Consider the following 18972-nt stretch of genomic DNA (forward strand, 5'->3'; position numbering starts at 1 on the left):
GCTTTTTCAACTTGTTTACTAAAGAGAGAGCTATTCCCCTGATCCCAACTCTGACAGTAGCCTTCTTTCACCAAACATGATGGCTGGCAAGCAAATGACTAATAATTAATGTCTATAACACAACAGTTTCCTGTGTATATGGATGTGCACAATGGAGATGATGTACTCCACCAGCTGGGGGACAGATTTCAGCAAATGTCAAATTGTACATGCGAGTCTAACATCATTGTTTTCTCATAGGCCTATATACCCACAGGATTCTCCTCAACTTTGGCCAAGTAGCCTTTTTCAGCCCAGATGAAGGAAGTACAAGCTGCCTTTCCAATGATCAAATTCAACCAAGAAGCCACTGCTAGAGGACTTGAGGCTTTATGCTGTGTAAGCTGGACATTCATGGTAGTGTCCCAGATGACAAGGCCAAGAAATGACAACTCTTGGGTATAGGCTTCCTCACAAGAGATAGCTGCCACTGAGAAGCATCTGTCTTCGAACTCTTACCATCAAGTCAAACACTGGAGAAAGCTTCATTTACCAGTAGCCAAGGGATAGCAGGGAATAGGTAAAGAATTGATAGTCATCTCAGGCACAGATTCTGCAGAAAATAGCTTTGATAGATGTCTTAGCTTCCAAATTTCTTACCTTCTTTTCAACTATGTGCTGACTAAGTCATGTTAAGAGCATTTCTACCAGGGGAAACCATCATAAGCAATGTTTTGTAGGCATCTGTACTTCTACAGTTGCCAGACTGATGTGCTGACACTTGTGATAATATTCCAAGTTGCATCCCTTATACAAGTACAGAAAGTACTAGTGTGGGTTTTGAATAGTGATCTCAGAAATGTAAGATAACATCTACGATTTCTGAGATGCAGGTATCAAAAAGCAGGAGCATACCAATAAAATACAGATGGATCAAGGTCTAAATTGTTGAAGTATGAGAAAGAAATTGGAAGCAGATTCTTAGTGTGTTCGTGCCTACATTGGTATATGATTTAAAGAAATGTATAGGCAAGAAAGGAAAACACACTCCCATGCATGGCAACTGAGGAATTTCTTAAATGAAGTGTGCTATGCTTAGGATATCAGAAGAGGAAACTCAAGTGCTACCTGCTCAACAGTGGCTTCAAAGTCTGATCAGGCAAGTACACCTTTGTGCAATCCATTAACATGGGCTTACAGTTCTGTTTGTTTACGTAAGACCTGGCACTAACTGCAAGAGAATTTGAGTTCAATATTTTACAAATGTGAACTTAAAATCCAGTTACTACCCCTGACCAGCATCTAAAGCGATCAGCTTCACCAAGTACATACCTGTCAATGTACCGTCTTGCTTCCACATTGTCTAACGCTGTAACCACCACATTCTGCTTCATATAGAATTTGTCACTGTAAATGTTCTCAGTTGCTGGGTAAACTTTGTTGAGGTGGGCATCTATGTTTAGCTCTGGGTTGATCTCCAAAGTTGCCATTGCTGCAGTGCAACTTTTAGGCTTCTATAATAAAACAACACATTAAAGAAAAAGCACAATTAAACAATAATTTGCAACAATGGTTACTTATGTAGGCAACTTTTGGAAGTAACAGATGCGTACTCACCATATCAGTTTATCTCCAAGAAGGCCATCTACAGTGCTTAACTTTGACATTTGCCATCAATACCTTCAGCTCACTAGAGTTCTGAAATTTCAACAGTCCAGTACTGGCCAGTGTGAACACCTCCTGCCAGCATCTGCACCATGTTATGAGGATGCTCTCAGCCACAGCTATCTCCAGTGAAACTTCCATGCAGTCAGTCAGGACAACATGAAAGACACAGTATATATATATATATATATATATATATATATATATATATATATATATATATATATATATATATATGTGTGTGTGTGTGTGTGTGTGTGTGTGTGTGTGTGTATTATATATATATATATATATATATATATATATATATATATATATATATATATATATATATATATATATATATATATATATATAGGTTTACTATCATTATTTCGAAAATAAAAAAAAAAATCAGCGAAGTGTTTCGCCAAAACACAATTCTGAATGTTCTTAAAGTCGGAAAACACCAGTTAATGTCAAAAATGTCACTCACGATATATTTTTGACACAACAGCAATCCCACCCTTTCCTTAACTCCCTAACTAGCCTAAACTCACATTTATGCAGGGGGGGCGCGCCCCCCTGCACCCCCTAACTTAATATTCCAACTCCGAGATCACACTACAGTGGGGAAAGGGATGTATTTCCCTAACCGCACTGTACCGCGATCCCCTTACATGAGAGAACGTTATAATTGCGAATGCAGTCCATTCGCAATAATAACGTTCGCTCACGTTACCTGCCAAAATATGAAGTATTCGAACATCTGTTGTTCGAATACTTCATAGCCGTGCAATACCATATGTGTGTGTGTATATATATATATATATATACAGAAGTCTAAACCTCAAGATGCACGCACTCAAAACTCTCCTTAGCATGGAGAACATCGATATCTGTGCAGTAACAGAAACCTGGTTCAGGGCTCCCGAGAGCACCCCAGCACTACCATGTTATACCTCATACCATGCTTTTCGGCCCCAAAACTTGGACCGAACCACAAAAGGAGGGGGAGTACCAATATTCAAAGATACCCACACCTCCAGGTTGGTGGCAAAGCACGAAGCATCAGAGACTATCCATGTGCAACTAACAGTGGGTAAAACTGCCTTCCAGTTTATAGCCTGCTACAGACCACCCTCCCAAACCCAGGAACCCCACTCGGCCTTCCTGAGAACACTGGAAAATATGAAGGTCTCACCAAACACCATTATATTGGGCGACTTCAACTACCCAAACATAGACTGGGAGCATTACTCTAGCTCCAACACCCTAGCCCAAAGGTTCCTAGAATTTATAAACTCAAATGCTATGGAACAACTTGTTACCACTCCCACAAGAGGGGAAAACATACTGGACCTGATCATCACCAACATGGGGACTCTATGCTCCAGACCAGAAGTGTATCCCTCACTGGTAAGATCAGACCATAAACTAATCTCACTGGATATTCACATCCCGACCCCACCCCCTGCCCAGAAAACCACAGTGAAAAACTTCTCAAAGCAAATTTTGCACTCCTCAAAACTGAGGTGGAATCCTTCAAAGCCCCCGGGCCTGTGGAAAATACAGCCCAGACCGCAGAATCCTTTATAAACGCATTCTATGAACACCTTCAGGAATGCATGGATCATGCGATCCCAAATAAAACCAAGACCCAATCCTCCAAAGGCAGACGTCCTGTCTGGTGGACCCCAGCCATAAACAAACTATACAATAGAAGGAGGAAGCTACTAAATGATAAAGCAAAATCCCAAAAAGGGAAGGCATCACTGATCAGTATTAGCAAAAAACTACGGGCACACATAAAATTGTCTAAGGCCAGCTTTGAGAGAAAAATTGCACAGGACACGAAGGATAATCACAAGGCTTTCTTTAGTTATGTTAGGAACCTGGGTGGTAATTCCCAGATATGCTCAGAATTAGTCCAGAATGACAAAAAATACACCGAACCCACAGACATTGCCAACATCCTAGCTGACAGGTTCAGCGCAAACTTCTCCCCCCCTCCCCACCAAAAGGGCAAATATCTATCCCAGCAGAGTGCTGCCCCCCTGACATCTCAGATGCTCAGGTAAGAGCCGCCCTCTCCAAAGCAAAAACACAGCATCAATGGGACCAGATGGTGTCGCGGGCTGCGTCCTACATGAACTCAAAGAAGAGCTAAACCCAAACATAAAACTACTGTTCAATCTCAGCCTTACTACAGGATATGTGCCCAAAGAGTGGCGTACAGCAACAGTGGTCCCTCTCCATAAAGGTGGTGCCTCAACGGATCCTGGAAACTATTGCCCATAAGCCTGACTAGCTTGGTCTGCAAAGCTATGGAAAGGATCATCATGGACCTCATAAATAAAGATATTGGGGACCTACAAACACTGGATCCTACCCAGTTCGGCTTTGTTAAGGGCAGATCCTGCCTCTTAAACCTGGTCGATTTCTTTGAAAAGTCACCAAGGCCATTGACGAGGGGAAGGTGGTCCACACAGCCTACCTGGACCTCGCAAAAGCCTTCGATACAATACCCCACTCGGGCATTATAGATAAGCTCACCAGCTTAAATATAAACCCCTATGTCACTAGATGGATTGCAAACTGGCTCAAGGACAGAACCCACATGGTTAGAATTGCTGGAGCCATGTCAGACTCCAAACCAGTTACAAGTGGTGTCCCACAAGGCTCAGTCCTGGGACCTCTCTTGTTCGGTATATATTTCTCGGAGGTACAGGCCAACACGGAAGGACTGTGGCTGACCAAGTTTGCAGATGACTGCAAACTGGGTGCCATAATCGACTCTCCAGCCGACACAAGCATCCTCCAAAAGGGCCTCATAGAAACAGACAACTGGTGCCAGAGCCATGGCCTCAAGCTAAATGCCAAAAGTGTATAGTCATCCCCTTTGGCAAAACAAAGTGCCCACAAATTACCACATAGGTGGAAATCCATTAAGTACAGAAGAAGTAATTAGGGACCTGGGGACCCAAGTTGATAGCAATCTCTCATCTGACAACCACGTGGCCAAAGTGGTTAGAAAAACATTTTATATAGCCCACCTAATCATGAAGGGATTCACATCTAGATCAGGGAGGTCATCGTGCCTCTTTACTCATCCCTCATCAGGCCCATAATTGAGTACAATGCCCTTTTGGGATGTACCTTACCAGACACCTGCAGCAACTGGAAAGACCCCAAAAGTACCTCACCAAGAGGATCAAAGGGCTCAAACAGATGCCATATGCTGCCCGGTTAAAGAAACTCCAGCTCTACTCAGTGGCATACCGCCTGTTCAGAGGAGATCTGTGCCTGACGTATAAAGCCATGTCCAACCCGGAATTAATGGACATGCTGCACCTCAGAAAATCCAAATCCCATCGAGCTACGCTCGAGAGACTTGAACCTCAGCACTGAAATAAATAGGACATGCTGGAGGGACAGATTCATAACCCAGAGGCTCCCTTCACTCTGGAATAAAATCCCAGTCCAGGTTAGGCAGAGTCCCTCATTGACTCTCTTCAAGAGGAATCTTGATGAGTGGATGGGAGATCGTAGGTTTACCCCGGGTATCACTTCTGTGTCACTGTTAGATAGAGGCACAGTATACTAACCTCAAAAAAGGGCATAGCAAAATAAATTTAAAATGGGTGGCGAAAGCCAAACACATTCTGGCTAGGCTTATAAATGCCCTAGGGCAGATAGCCTAGTATGAACCTATGAACCTATATATACATATACATATACATATATATATACATATATATATATATATATATATACATATACATATACATATATATATATATATATATATATACATATATATACATATATACACACACACACACACACACACACACACACACACACACACACACACACACACACACACACACACACACAAAATATACTAGTTTAGCTTACTAGAAAAGCCATTCACTAATGCTTGACTGAAAGACCATCCAAGTAAAGAAAGATGATGGAATAGGAACAAGCACACACAGTACACAGTACAGGGGCTTCTCATTCAGCAACTGATGCAGTGAGTATATACCTGACTCAAAAGGCTCACTGAAGTTGGCAACTCCTGGAAAGACTCCTTACCAGCTAAAGTTAAGCATAAACAGAAGGCCTTGTAAAAGGAATTTCCAAATACAAAGGCTTACAACATCAATCATTGAACAGCAAGATCCAAACCGTAGCCTGACTCCGGGAAGTATTCAAGCTATAATGTTGGGTAAAAATATGAAACGACATCCAGGTGGCTAAAGCACAAATGTGTACAATAGACACATTCTTAAAACAGACGAATGAAGCAGCTACATACCAAAGGCAAAAACAGTCAATAAGCTATATAAAAGGGTTTTAAAAGCCACTACAGTCCTCAATTCAGCTGCAGTAAAGTAAAGACAAGCGACTACGGTCTTTCAAAACTGCTTCCACTGAAATCTTGAGATTTGCGTTTTTTTTTTTTCAATGTTGCAGATCGTGGAAAGACTGAAAATATAAGAGAACTGTGAATATTTAACACTGCTCTTTTCCTTGACACTTTTTTTTTTTTGCTGGGAGACAAGCCCTCTACACCACCCAAACTTTTATATACCAACTCTGAGATTCCTGTATCTTGGTATGTCTAAGTCTGGATTTTCAGCCATTTGGTCTCAAATCTGGGATTCAACAATGCAGGTACTTTGATTAAACTGTTACCTTCTAAAATTCATGCTTCTCCAAGTAATATCTAGAATGAAGTTGTACATCAAAGATAAAAATCTGCTGTCTCTTGCTCCATTTACCACAATTCTGAGCCTGTAATCAGCATTAAAAGACTAACTGGTTTAACAGTAGTGTTGAGATCACTTTCTAGGGGGTGTCTGAAAGGACACATAATCCCTGTAAAAGGTCATATAGAGCTACTAACAAATTAGTCCCAGCAACTCACAGATTTTACAAGCATGGGAGAAAGTCAATCAGAAATGCATCTTCCAAAACTTTAAGGTGCACTTCAGTGCTGCTGAACCAACCAATTCAGTTAAATACAGGTAAACCTGTCAATCCTGAACTTCAAGTCACAAGGAAAATGTTTTCTCAAAGGGCAGTAAAGATGCAGAATCCTTTTAAGAAACGTTTGCAGCTGATGCTGGCCCACAATTCCACCTTCATCAAAGTAATGGACAACAGATGCTTTAAACATGCACATGGAACTGATCAAACAGGGTACATGAGATGCATCAAGATCACCTGATGACTAACCTCTTTCAGGTAGTGTAATACATTTGAGGAGGAAAACATTTTTCCAACTTCAAAAACTTCTTAGGTTTTACCAGGAGGTCCAGGAAGGGAATCTAACGGACAAGCCATGCCATGAGGTGGAACTGGTGTTGCCCCGGCCAAGTGAACTTTCTTGTTTCTTGGCTTGTACTGGAGTACACTCCCAGAGCATTGTAGGACAGCGCAGTGGTGCATTGTTGCCTCACAGAAAGAAGTTCTCTGGTTAGAATCTCGGCTGGGGTTTCTTCTGTGCGGACTCTGCATGTCCTCCCTTGCTTCTGTGTGGGTTTCCTCTGGGTACTCCGGTTTCTTCTCACGTTCCAAAGTCATGCATCTGGAGCATTTCTCCCCAGGCCTCCGCTGAAAATGTGCTTCGTTCCAAGTCGGACTTCCCAGTAAACAAATGTTAAATAAATAAATAAAACTACATCTTTACTGGCCACTACATGGTCAGAAGAAGAGTCTTATGCAAGGGGAATTACAAGAAAAAAGAGAAAGGTCACAAGAATCATCCCTGCAATCCCTCCCCATCTGCACTACTGAAATAAGCAGAAATGGGAGAAGACCACAGAGGCTGATCTCCATGGCATTTCACTCCTGGAAGATCCCAACCAGACAAGATCACTCCTTATCCACAACCCCGTGAGAGGAATAAAACAAACTTGGGGTTATGCAAACGGGTTTACAGCCTACAGGATCCAAAAAGCTGTCAGGAGATGCCCTGGTCATCAAAATCTTCCTGGGAGCTGCATAAGGGTCAATGTCAGTGTTAAGAGCCCATCTAGTAGAAGGTTTGATGGCCAAAATAATCTGTTGGACCAGTGAGGTAAAGGAAGAATGCCTGGCAATCATGAGAATTGGAGAAGCATGCAATGACCTAGAGATGGTGGAGATTTGGATGAATCATTCCTTCTAGATGAGATAACGGATCTTGAGCTGGGTTCAGAATCCAAGGTTTCTGAAGTAGGTGAGGCCAAATGAAGGGAAACCAAACCTGTCAAGGCCAGACGGGGGCAATAAGGATAACTGTGTTCGACTACTTAGCTTTCTTTAGAAACCGAGATATCAGGGGAGTTGGGGGAAAGACATACAGGAGACGAGGGGGCCAATAGTGGAGAACAGCATCACTGGGTGACTCCCTTGCCGGGATAAGTTGTTTCGGGAGGCAATATCCCAAATTTGCATTGTTATCTGGCAAAGGAGGTAGGACTTGGTCCCTCCTTGTTTGTTGAGGTACCACATGACTGTGGCATTGTCTGTGAAGATTTGAAGAGGACCTGGTTGCAAGATTGGGAGAAAAGCTTTCAGGGCCAAAAGCACTGCTGTCATTTCCCTCATATTGACATATTTCTTTTGGAGGGTAGGTTGCCAGGTCTCCTGTACCATGAAGCCTTTCATAGTAGCCCCCCCCCCCCAATCTAGGTTTGATGCATCTGTATGCACATACTGAGTTGGGGTGGGGGGTTGAAGTGGAAGGACTGGGTTCATTTGGATTTGTTGTATCCACCACCTTAGTTCTGCTTTGAGGCAGGGCAAGAGTGGAATCCGAAACTCTAGAGAGTGTTCGTGTTGGACCACATATTCTTCAAGTACCACTGCAGTTTTCGCATATGAATCTTGGCCAAAGGTAGCATAGGGATGGTGGCTGCCATTAGACCCAGAACCTGTAGGAATTGTCTTGCTGATATCTGTTGGACATGCATAAGGTCTTGGAAGTAGGTAGAGAGGGAGAGAATTTTATCCTGAGGGAGGAATGCCCACATCAGGTCTGTTCTGATCCTGCAACCCAGAAAGATTTTGCCCTGCTGAGGGTGAACCCCAAGCCTTGTAGCAGGGAAATGGTGAACTGCAGGTGGTTTTGTAGGGTGTCCTCTCTTTCTTCCAGAATGAGGATGTCATCTAGGTAGGGGTAAATCTGAATACCTTTGGTTCTGCAAAAGGCTATTGCTGGGGCCTGGCATTTTGTGAAAACCTTGGATGCCTTAGATAAAACAAAGGGCACTGCTGTAAACTGAAAGTGAGAACAGGGCCCAGTAAAATGCAAGTATTTGCTGTGAGAGGGTTTTTATGGTGATATGAAGGTAGGCCTCCTTTAGATCGAGTGTGGCCGTAAAGGCCTGGGCTGCTAATAGTAACAGAAGGGTTTGTAGGGATAACATTCTGAATGACGGAACTTTTAGGAAGAGGTTTAGAAAGGACAGATCCAGAATTAGCCTCCAAGGGCATCTTTTTTGGGGATAAGAAATAATCTTGAGTAAAATCCTTTTCTTCTTGTCCGAGAGGGACAGGCTCCATAGTTCCATGGTTCAGAAGATTCTGTAGAATCTAAGGAATAAGGTGTAGTTGGTTTATGACGGGAATGGAATGCCCCTTGTAAGGGGCTTTTTTTTTCCAAGAGAGGAAATATCCCTCACGTACGATTGCCAGAACCCAGCGGTCTGTGGTGATAGTTCCCCAAACGGAAAGGCAGTGGGAGAGGTGGAATGACAAGGGGAGGTGGGCAAGGCAGTCACTCATTGTTGGAGCCATTTCTGTCATGAAAAGGCTGAGTAGGTTGAGAGGTGGCTGGTCTGGAAGTGGTCTATCTCCTGGCTCCTTTTCTATGCCTGGAAGAAGGTAGCCTTAGCAGGGTAATTTCTGTAATATTTGGGAATGGGAGACACCAGCAGTTGCTTAATGTATTGAAGTTCTTTACTTTTCTCCTGAAGGCTTTTAAAGAGGTCAACAGAGTGCTTACCAAACAGGAGGTTGTGGTTTACAGGGGCATCAAGAATTTTAGACTTGAAGTCCTCTGGTAGGGGTTGAAGGCATAGCACTGATGCAGAAGCAGTGGACCTTGCAGAGGCCTCTGCTGCATCATAACTGCATCTAATAGAAAGTCTGGTCACTTGAGATGCCAGGGACAGTTTTGATGCTACCTCTGTTTTGCTAGGGCAGTCAGGCATGAATGACAGGAGTGTAGAAGCTTGGGATACTAGGTCCAAAGCTTATTTTATCATGTGGGTTTGACAGTTGACAGCTCTGAAGGCTAGGGTGGAGGAGGTATAAACCTTTTTTCTTATCCTGTCCATGTTCTTGCTGTTTTTGTCAGTAGGCAAAAGAGATTAAGAGGGAATCAGTCTTGACTGCTTGTCAGGGGAATACAGCAATCACTGCTGAGTCTGCCAGAGGTGGTTTTACTATCAATTTTTGTTCATCTGGCACTTTATAGAAATGGTCAGGTCTCACAGGAGCAGGTGGTTGTGAGTCTGGGCTTTCTGATGCTTAAGAGAATGCATCAAGGTAGGCAGGTATAACTGGCGGAATGGCTGAAGGGGAGGGAGATTCCACTTGAAGTAACTCAAAGTATCTCTTTTGAGTTTCAGTCATATGGGAAGTGTCCCATTTGAAGTATTCTTTCATCTTTGTGACGGTCTCCCCAAAGGTGATATCCTCTGGTGGAGAGTCCCCTTCTATGGATTCTTCATCAAGGGAACAGCATTCTACTGGAGAGGCAATTTGAGATGAATAAGTAATGGAGTCATCAGAAGATGAGTAGTAAACCTCCTGTTCTTCTCCTTCATGGGAAGTGGGAAGGTTAATAGAACAGGCTGAGGCAGGCCTAAGGCTGACAAAAGGAATGGTGGAGGGTGAAGAGGCCGTGTGCCTAAGGGCCATGAAGGCATGCATCAAGGAGTGGGTGAAAGATTGCCAGTCAGGAACTCCCTCCATGGAGGGAGAGAGGTGTTTAGTTTTCTGCTTCCTTTTTGAAGGAATAGTCCTAGGAGAAGGCCTATTTTCGGGGGCTTGGATAGGAGCTGGGGCTTCAGGTAGTGGCATCCCAGTTGGTCGTCCAGCGGTGGGCTCGTTCCCCTTTGACATCGGTAGGGACTGACGTGTGAGCTGACTCCATGGATGTCCTGGCCGTTACTTCCAAAGTGGGTTCCTCGATGGGAGTCGACGAAGTAGATGGCTCTAATGGACATCCCTCAACCCCTAAATCGGAAGCTGGCGGGATGTCCGATGGAGTGACTGAAGTACTAGGCCTTTTGGAGCCTCTCTACTGGGTGTGAAGCGATTTCCATATCAATGTTTAACAGAGCTCCAATAAATTCCAGCTGTTGAGTAGGTTGAAGATTTGACTTTTCATAGTTTATTATAATGCCTAATGAAGCGCAAAGATGCAGGGTGTGATCTCTTGTCCTTTGGAGTTGACACCTGGTTTTAGCAGTAAGGAGCCAGTCATTGAGATAAGGAAACACTCAAAATCCCAGCAGTCTGAGATGAGCTGCTATGACTGCCATACATTTGGTAAATACCCTGGGGGTTATGGTGAGGCCAAAGAGCAGTTCTCTGAACTGAAAATGACTGGCTCCCAGCCGGAAGCGCAGGAATCTTATGGAGTGTTTGTCCATTTTTAGATAGTAATACGCATCCCGAAGATCTACAAAACACATCCAATAGTCTTTTTCCAAGAAAAGAAATAATGACTTAACCGAGACCATCAGGAATTTGGTTTGCTGAACTGCCTTGAACTGGCTGAGATCCAAAATGGGTCTCCATTCTCCTGATATTTTCGGCACTAAAAAGAATCTTGAGTAAAACCCAGATCCTCTTTGGTCTACTAGGCCTTCTTTGATGACTCTTTTTTCAAGCAGTTTTTGAATTTCTATGACTGCTGCTTCCCTGTGACTGGGTGTAACTTCCGGAAGTCTTTTTTGTGTTTTTGGATTTGCTGAAATGGGAATGATGCAGCCTCTGGAAATGATCTCCTGCATGCATTTGCCCAATGTTATCTGTTGCCAGGCAAATGGGTGCAGGGATAATAGTCTCCTGACTGCCTCAAGTGGAAGGCAATCAGGGCTCCATTCAGGAGCGCTGGTAGGAGTTACCAGAGAAAGAATCTCTGGACCCCTGGTTCTGCAGGCCACCTCTGCATCTAGAATGGCATCTTTCATTGTTACTTCCCCCTCTGCCCAGGGAGAAGTCCTGGCCACATGAGTCCTGGAAAGGCTCTTGGGAAATTCTGAACCATAGCCTTCCACTTCTCTGGTTCCTACAGTAGGACCATTGAGGAGTGGAGAAGCACATGCCTATGGCAGAAAGAGTCTTCCCATCTTTCTCACATCTGGCCAGTGTGTCTTTTACCTTGGGTCCAAAAGTACAGTTTTGTACCTACCATAAATGTAGATGTTTGAGTGTTCACACTGCTGCAGTCATCACTCTTGGGTTATCCTGCCATCAGGCAGTCCCGCAGTCAGCCCGAGTTCCAAAGTCTTGGTCCGGCTTCGGTTGCTGTCACTTCTTCCCTGACGTCAGTGTGCCAGGGGTATATAAGATGCATCCAACGCCATTTTCTTCAGTTTTTCTTGCCCCAGATGTCAGGTGCCCCCAAAAGGTAGGCAATAGATATTGCTATATAAAAATATACATATATAAATAAAACAATACCTTCAGTCACAAGCAAATACACCACAGAGGTTGTATAGGATAGAAAGGAATAGATAAGTCCACCTAGTTCAGAGGGGATGGAGGTTGGGTAACCTGGACTGCAGCAGTGTGAACAATCGAACATCTACATTTATGGTAGGTACAAAACTGTACTATGTTCATCATGTTACACTGCTGCAGTCATCACTCTTGGGTTGAATCCCAAAGCTAAGGATGGGTGGTGGAACTAAACAGGGTTTGGAGAGGCTAGTAGGCCCTGCAGAACTGCAGTGGCAAAGCCAGCTCTGGTTTTAGAATATAGAGGTAAGTGATAGTGCTTGGTGAAGGTGTGCACTGAACTCCAAGTTGCAGCCTCCAAAATATCTTTGGTTGGTACCCCTCTGAGGAAGGCTGTTGATGTTGCTGTAGCCCTGGTGGAATGGGGCCTGATGTTACCAGGCACAGATTTCCCGTGGTGTGTGTAGCAGAAACGGATACAATGTCCTATCCATTTTGAAATGGTCCGTTTTGAGATAGCTTTTCCTTGAGATCCTGCAGCATAGGATACAAAGAGCTTGTCAGATTTTCTGGAAGCCTTAGTTTTATCCAAGTAGTAATGTAATTGCCTGTGAATGTCCAAAGAGTGTAGGAGCCTTTCCCCCTTTGTTCTGGGGGTTTGGATAAAAGGTGGGCAAATAAAGAAGTTATGTACTCACCATAACGTTCCATCTGAGTAGATACTTCATTTGTCTGCAACCTGTGGGTGTCGGATCCAACCTCGGATCCGATCCGGCAGCTTTCCAAGCTCCAAGATCCGAGCTCCTCCCCCTACCCATAATCCCCTGCTACTAACCACATTACCTCAGATCGTTTTTTTTTGCCTCACCAACTTGAGACAGAACCAACTCCGAGTGATCAGAAAATTCCGACAGGTTCGGGGGATGGCAGGGGGGGTCGGTTGCAGACAAATGAAGTATCTACTCAGATGGAACGTTATGGTGAGTACATAACTTCTTTATCTGAAGTAGTTACTTCATTTGATCTGCAACCTGTGGGACAGAGTCCCCAGCTAACCTACAAGAACCTGGGTGGTCCTTACGGAAGGATATTCCGAAGCACCACGGAGCCAAAAGAAGCCCTACTCCTGGAAATCATATCCAGCTTGTAATGAGAAATGAACGTATGAGAAGAGGACCAGGTAGCTGCTGAACATATATCGTCTACTGGAACCCTAGACCAAAAGGCTGTTGAGGTAGCTACAGATCTTGTGGAATGAGCACGGATGCCAACCGGAGCTGGCTTGCCAGACGAAGTGTATCCCTGCATAATGCACTGACAGATCCAATTTGCTACAGTCACTTTAGCAATTGCCTTGCCCATGGCTAACTTTGCATAAGAAACAAACAACTGGTCCGACTTGCGAAACTCTCTAGTCCTTTGCAAGTAAAAATGCAGTTGTCTGTGTACATCCAATTTGTGCAACGTGTATTCAACTTTGTTGTGAAAATTTGGGAAAAATACAGGAAGATTTATTGACTGATTAATATTTGATTCTGTAGCCACCTTAGGCAAGAAAGACGGATTAGCCCTGAGGGACACTCTATCCTTGTGAAAGATAAGGTACGGAGGCTTGATACACAGAGCTTGCAATTCTGAAACCCTCTTGGCTGAAGTAATAGCCACCAAGAAAGCAGTTTTCCAAGATAAGAGCTTCAACGGAACCGAGGCCGCAGGCTCGAAAGGTGGTCTCGTTAAGGCTTGTAAGATCAGAGTGAGATCCCACGGTGGAACCACAGTCTTTACAGGTGGTTTCAAGAGAAAAACGCCTCTTAAGAAGGTTTTGCACAACTTAGTAGATGCTAAAGAGCCTATGCCGTCCCCCACATGAAAATGGGAGATGGCCGCCAGCTGCACCTTAACCGTGGAGGCACTTGCTCCCTGCCTAAAAAGCAGGGAAAGGAAGTCCAGAATAGTCGGAATAGGGACAGTAAATGGGTCCAAGTCTTTGTCTTTGGCCCAGATGGAGAAACGTTTCCATTTACTGTTGTAAAGTTTTCTGGTAGACAGTTTATGAGCCGCCACCAGAATGGCTTTAATGGGGGATGAGATACCGGGAGTCCTAGCCATTAATGGAACTGGATCAACCAAGCAGCAAGTTTGAGAATGACCAGGTTAGGGGTAGGGCATCCCGCTGGATGCGAGATTAGGTCTGGACTGGGATCCAGAATCCATGGAGGAGCCATACTGTGAGACCGCAGAAAGGGGAACCAGATCTGTCGAGGCCAGAATGGGGCTATGAGGATAACTCTGCTCCCCAACCGACAGGCTTTCTGGATGAATTTCATCATGAGTGGGAGGGGGGGATAAGTATAAAGGAGTCCGGGGGGCCAAGCATGGACTAGAGCATCTCTGGGGGTCTCTCCTCTGGGGGGAACTATCGCGAAGTACTCGCTGCATTTTGTGTTTAAAGGAGAAGCGAAAAGATCGCAGCGAGGCTGACCCCATTTGTGGAAGATCTGCTTCGCAACAGACTGATTCAGAGACCACTCGTATGGAGTGAGAAGCACCCGACTTAGTTTGTCCGCTAATATGTTGGACTGTCCTGGAATGTGCGTTGCTATCAGAAAGCGGTTGGTGGAAATCGCCCATTCCCACACTCTCATGACTTCTCGACACAGGGGGTAAGATCTGGTCCCTCCTTGTTTGTTTATATACCAGACTACTGACATGTTGTCCGTCTGGATTGCAATAGTCCCCAGGGGAAGAAGGTCGTGGAGAGCTTGCAATGCCAGAAGCACCGCCCTCATCTCTAGGACATTGATATGCAATGCGGTCTCTAGGGAAGTCCACGTGCCTTGAACGGATCTGCCTGAACAATGCCCCCCCCCCACCCGAGACGAGAAGCTTCCGTGGTCAACGTGGCTTCGACCGGGGGGGATCACAAAGGGCCTCCCTTCTCTGAGTTCCTGCGCATGTAACCACCACAGAAGGAAGCCCCTGCAAACCCTGCTCAGGGGTATTGGCGTGCTTAATGGGTGAATTGACAGGGACCATTGGACTAGAAGGGTCCATTGTAATATGCGCATTTGCAGACGGGCATGAAGAGAGAGACCGATCGCTGCTGACATAGACCCCAGTGCCCTCAGGACTAACTCCGCCGGAGTAGCAGGGCTCCGAAGAAGGGCTAACACCTGATACGACAAGTTGTTCAGCCTGACTGACGTTAGAACAACTCGGGAGATTCGTGTATCTAACCTGGCCCCTATGAATTCTAGGGCTTGAGTGGGGCACAGGCAGGATTTCTGCTCGTTCACTGAGATGCCTAGGTTGTGGGCCAGAGACAGAGCATAATCTCTCGCCACACAGAGCTGATGCCTGTTGGTCGTGGTGAGGAGCCAGTCGTCTAGGTAGGGGAAGACCTAAATGCCCTGAAGTCTCAGGTGGGCTGCAACCACTGCCATGACCTTGGTGAACACTCTGGGGGCTGAGGTGAGGCCGAATGGAAGAACCCTGAATTGATAATGACTGGCTCGAGCGAAGCGGAGAAACCTCCTGGATCGTCTGTCCATCAAGATGTGGTAATACGCATCCTTGAGGTCTAACGAGCACATCCAGTCGTTCTCCCGCAGAAGGGGGAGAATTGATTGGAGAGTGACCATCCGGAACTTTTTCTTGGGTATGAACAGGTTCAGAGCAGAAAGATCTAAGATGGGTCTGAGGTCCCCCGTTTTCTTTGGCACCAAAAAGAACCTGGAGTAATAACCCAATCCGGACTGATCTGGGGGGACGGGCTGGATGGCTCTTTTTCTTAGCAGCTTTGAAATTTCCAAAGCCGCTGCCTCCCTCTGATCGGGTGGGACATCGGGGAGACGTCTGGGTTTGGGGGTAGGTTCATAAATGGAATGGAGTATCCTCTGGATATGATCCGGAGCACCCATCGATCTGTTGTAAGGGACTCCCAGTTTGACAGGTGTTCCGACAACCGCCCCCCGACTGCCTCCAGAGAGGGACAGTCGGGCAAGCCCTCAGGGCTGTTGCGCGGGTCTGTCCGAGAAAGGTTCTCTAGACCCGAAGTTATGCGGCCCCCCTCTGCCTCTGGGCCGGCGTCCACCTTGTCCTCCTCTGCCTCTACAGGATGAGTGGTCCGCAGCAGGATGGGATTGCTGAGACTTACGGAACCACAGCTTCTTTTGTCCCCTCTGATTCCTGGAGAAGGATCTTTGGGGACTAGAGAAGCAGACTCCGACGGCAGACAGCGTCTTCCCGTCTTTTTCGCTTTGGACCAGCGTGTCGCGAACAGTTTTGCCAAACAAGGCAGAACCGTCAAAAGGGGCGTTCGCGAAGGATGCCTCGAAGGGATCCGTGAAGTCGCAAAGATGGAGCCAGGAGAGACGTCGCAAGACGACCCCGGCTCCGCTAGCTCTAGCGGCTCCCTCCGTTGTGTGGGAGAGAAGCCACACAGATGTATTGGAGATGGATTTTAGAGTGGCCATCCGAGTCTCAAAAACCTTCTTGTCTGGGACCGACATGGACTCCGGGGGGGCTGCAGCGTATTCCTTAATCAGGTCTCGCTGTAGCCTAATGGTATGTGCCATATAGTTCAGCGCCCTTATGGAAAAGGTCGCTGAAGCAAACATCTGCTTCTCAATCCGGTCAAGCGCTCGAGATTCTTTATCCGGCGGGTGAACCGAAGAACTCTCCTGTGCGAGTTCTTTCTTGGTGGCCGCTGCCACCAACATGGCATCAACGGGGGTTCCTTTGGCCCAAGATGGTCTATCTGTGGGGGGACTGAGGACTTTATTGGGGCGCCTAGGGATTGGCACCACAGTGTCGGGCTCCTTCCACGCCCTGGTGGTAATTAAGTCCACCAGGGGGTCGGCCGGAGGGGACACCCAGGAGGTAGATGGGCCTGCCTCAAAGGCCTCCAGGAACACGGACTCATCAAGGGAGGGCTTTTGGGCTGACCACCCCCCCTCTGATATGCAACATTTCCATGATGTCTCCAAAGGAGACATCTTCAGGGGGTGACCTTGGGGAATCCTCCGTATCATCTAAGTCTGTGTCAGTGGTAACGGACTCGGGGGAGTCCAGGTGCCTCCTTTTCCACCGATGTTTCAGAGGGACCTCCTCAGTGGGGCTGTCCGAAGAGGGCACGTCCACGGGTTGTTGTTCCTCCACGGGAACTAGCTGGAGGGCTTGGGCAGGCTGTCCCGATGGACGGATGACGGAAGACAGACCCTCATATAGTGGGGGTACGGGTGGATCCGAAGCCCGGGTCGGGGATCTGGAGGACCTCAACAGTACCCTCTCCACTACCTCAAAAGCCGAAGGAGAGCCACTCTCGCCAGCCTCTGAGAGCAATCTCCTCGGATCCGAGGAAGGGATCGGGGTCGGAGCCGATGCAGTCGGCGCCGAGGCAGAGGTGTGCTCCGACGCCAACAGCGCCGAAGACACAGCAACTCCCTCGGATCAGACGCTCAGCCCTCGGCCCCGAGAGCTCGGGTCCGACAAGCTCGAAGGTATAGTCGGCGTTGAAGAGACCACCGCTATCGGCGCCAACAATTCCCCGTGTCCGAATGGGCCTGGATCCGATGACTCCGAGACCCGAAAACGAGTCGGAGAAAGAGTGATCGGGGCAAATATGGGGGCTGCACTCCCCCCCCCCCAGAGGGGGGGGAGGCAGGAGCATCCCCATCTGCATTTGGGTCTGCAAGAACCGACGCATCATCCGAACCATATCCACTTCGCAGATGCTTCGTGTTGACCTGGATGAAGTAGTAGAGGCGGGCCGGGAGGGCCGCCTCAAAGATCACGAGGGAGACCTATCCTCCTCCTCCGGTGAGAAACAGGGCGAACGGCACCGAGAGGAGGGGGATCCGGAGACCCTCGAGGGAGACCTGAGCACTTTTACTGGCGGAGCCGAAGGATGAGGTTTGGCCCGCCTTTTGTGGAACTTATGTCCTTCCTTATTCTTGTGCCTCTTCTCTTTAAGGGAAGAGGCACTAGTTTCCCCAGAGCTCAAACCCGAAGTGGAAGGCTGAGTCCCGGGTAGAGCTAAGGGGACAGATGGCGCCGAAGCTGCCGAAGCAGCTGGAGCCCGAACGGGAGAGGAAGAAGCAGCCGACTCCTGGCGGAGCTTTCCCGCCAGGATCAGCTTGTTCTTCCTATCCCGAAGTGCCCGGAGGTTAAAGGCCACGCAGATCTGGCAGGCCTCTGACAAATGGGCTGCCCCCAGGCACAAAATGCACTGAGTGTGGCCATCAGCTGGGGAAAGCTTGTGGCCACACTCAGTACATTTAGAAAAAATGTCCTTAGGCCCTTCAGACATACTCACACACACACTCAAACACTAGGAGGGGGAGGGGGAGTGAAGGCAAGCTAGCGAATAAAATTAACAAAAGGGACCAAAAACTAGCACTAGGAGTAGAAAAAGGGGCTAGCACACGCACAATGACAACTTTGTTGAAAAAAAGGTGGTTTAAAACCAGCAATGATCTCACCCAGCCAGGAGCTCTTCACAGGGAAGCTTCTTCAGCCACGGCAAAAAACGATCTGAGGTAATGTGGTTAGTAGCAGGGGATTATGGGTAGGGGGAGGAGCTAGGAGCTCAGATCTTGGAAAGCTGCCAGATCGGATCCGAGGTCGGATCAGACACCCACAGGTTGCAGATCAAAT

At 46.7% G+C, this 18972-nt stretch overlaps 1 protein-coding gene across 1 annotated transcript in view; it reads right to left on the reverse strand.

Annotated features, from left to right (window-relative positions):
- The window catches only part of UBA6 (ubiquitin like modifier activating enzyme 6), a 2440735-nt gene that overhangs the window by 1302075 nt on the left and 1119688 nt on the right, over positions 1-18972 (reverse strand). Inside the window, exon 18 of the mRNA XM_044060993.1 lies at positions 1312-1493. Within this exon, the coding sequence (XP_043916928.1) occupies positions 1312-1493 (182 nt within the window). The remainder of the gene's footprint in view (positions 1-1311; positions 1494-18972) is intronic.

Source organism: Protopterus annectens, chromosome 2.part0, assembly GCF_019279795.1.
Source record: "Protopterus annectens isolate FY-2018-M chromosome 2.part0, PAN1.0, whole genome shotgun sequence".
Taxonomy (NCBI): domain Eukaryota; kingdom Metazoa; phylum Chordata; order Ceratodontiformes; family Protopteridae; genus Protopterus; species Protopterus annectens.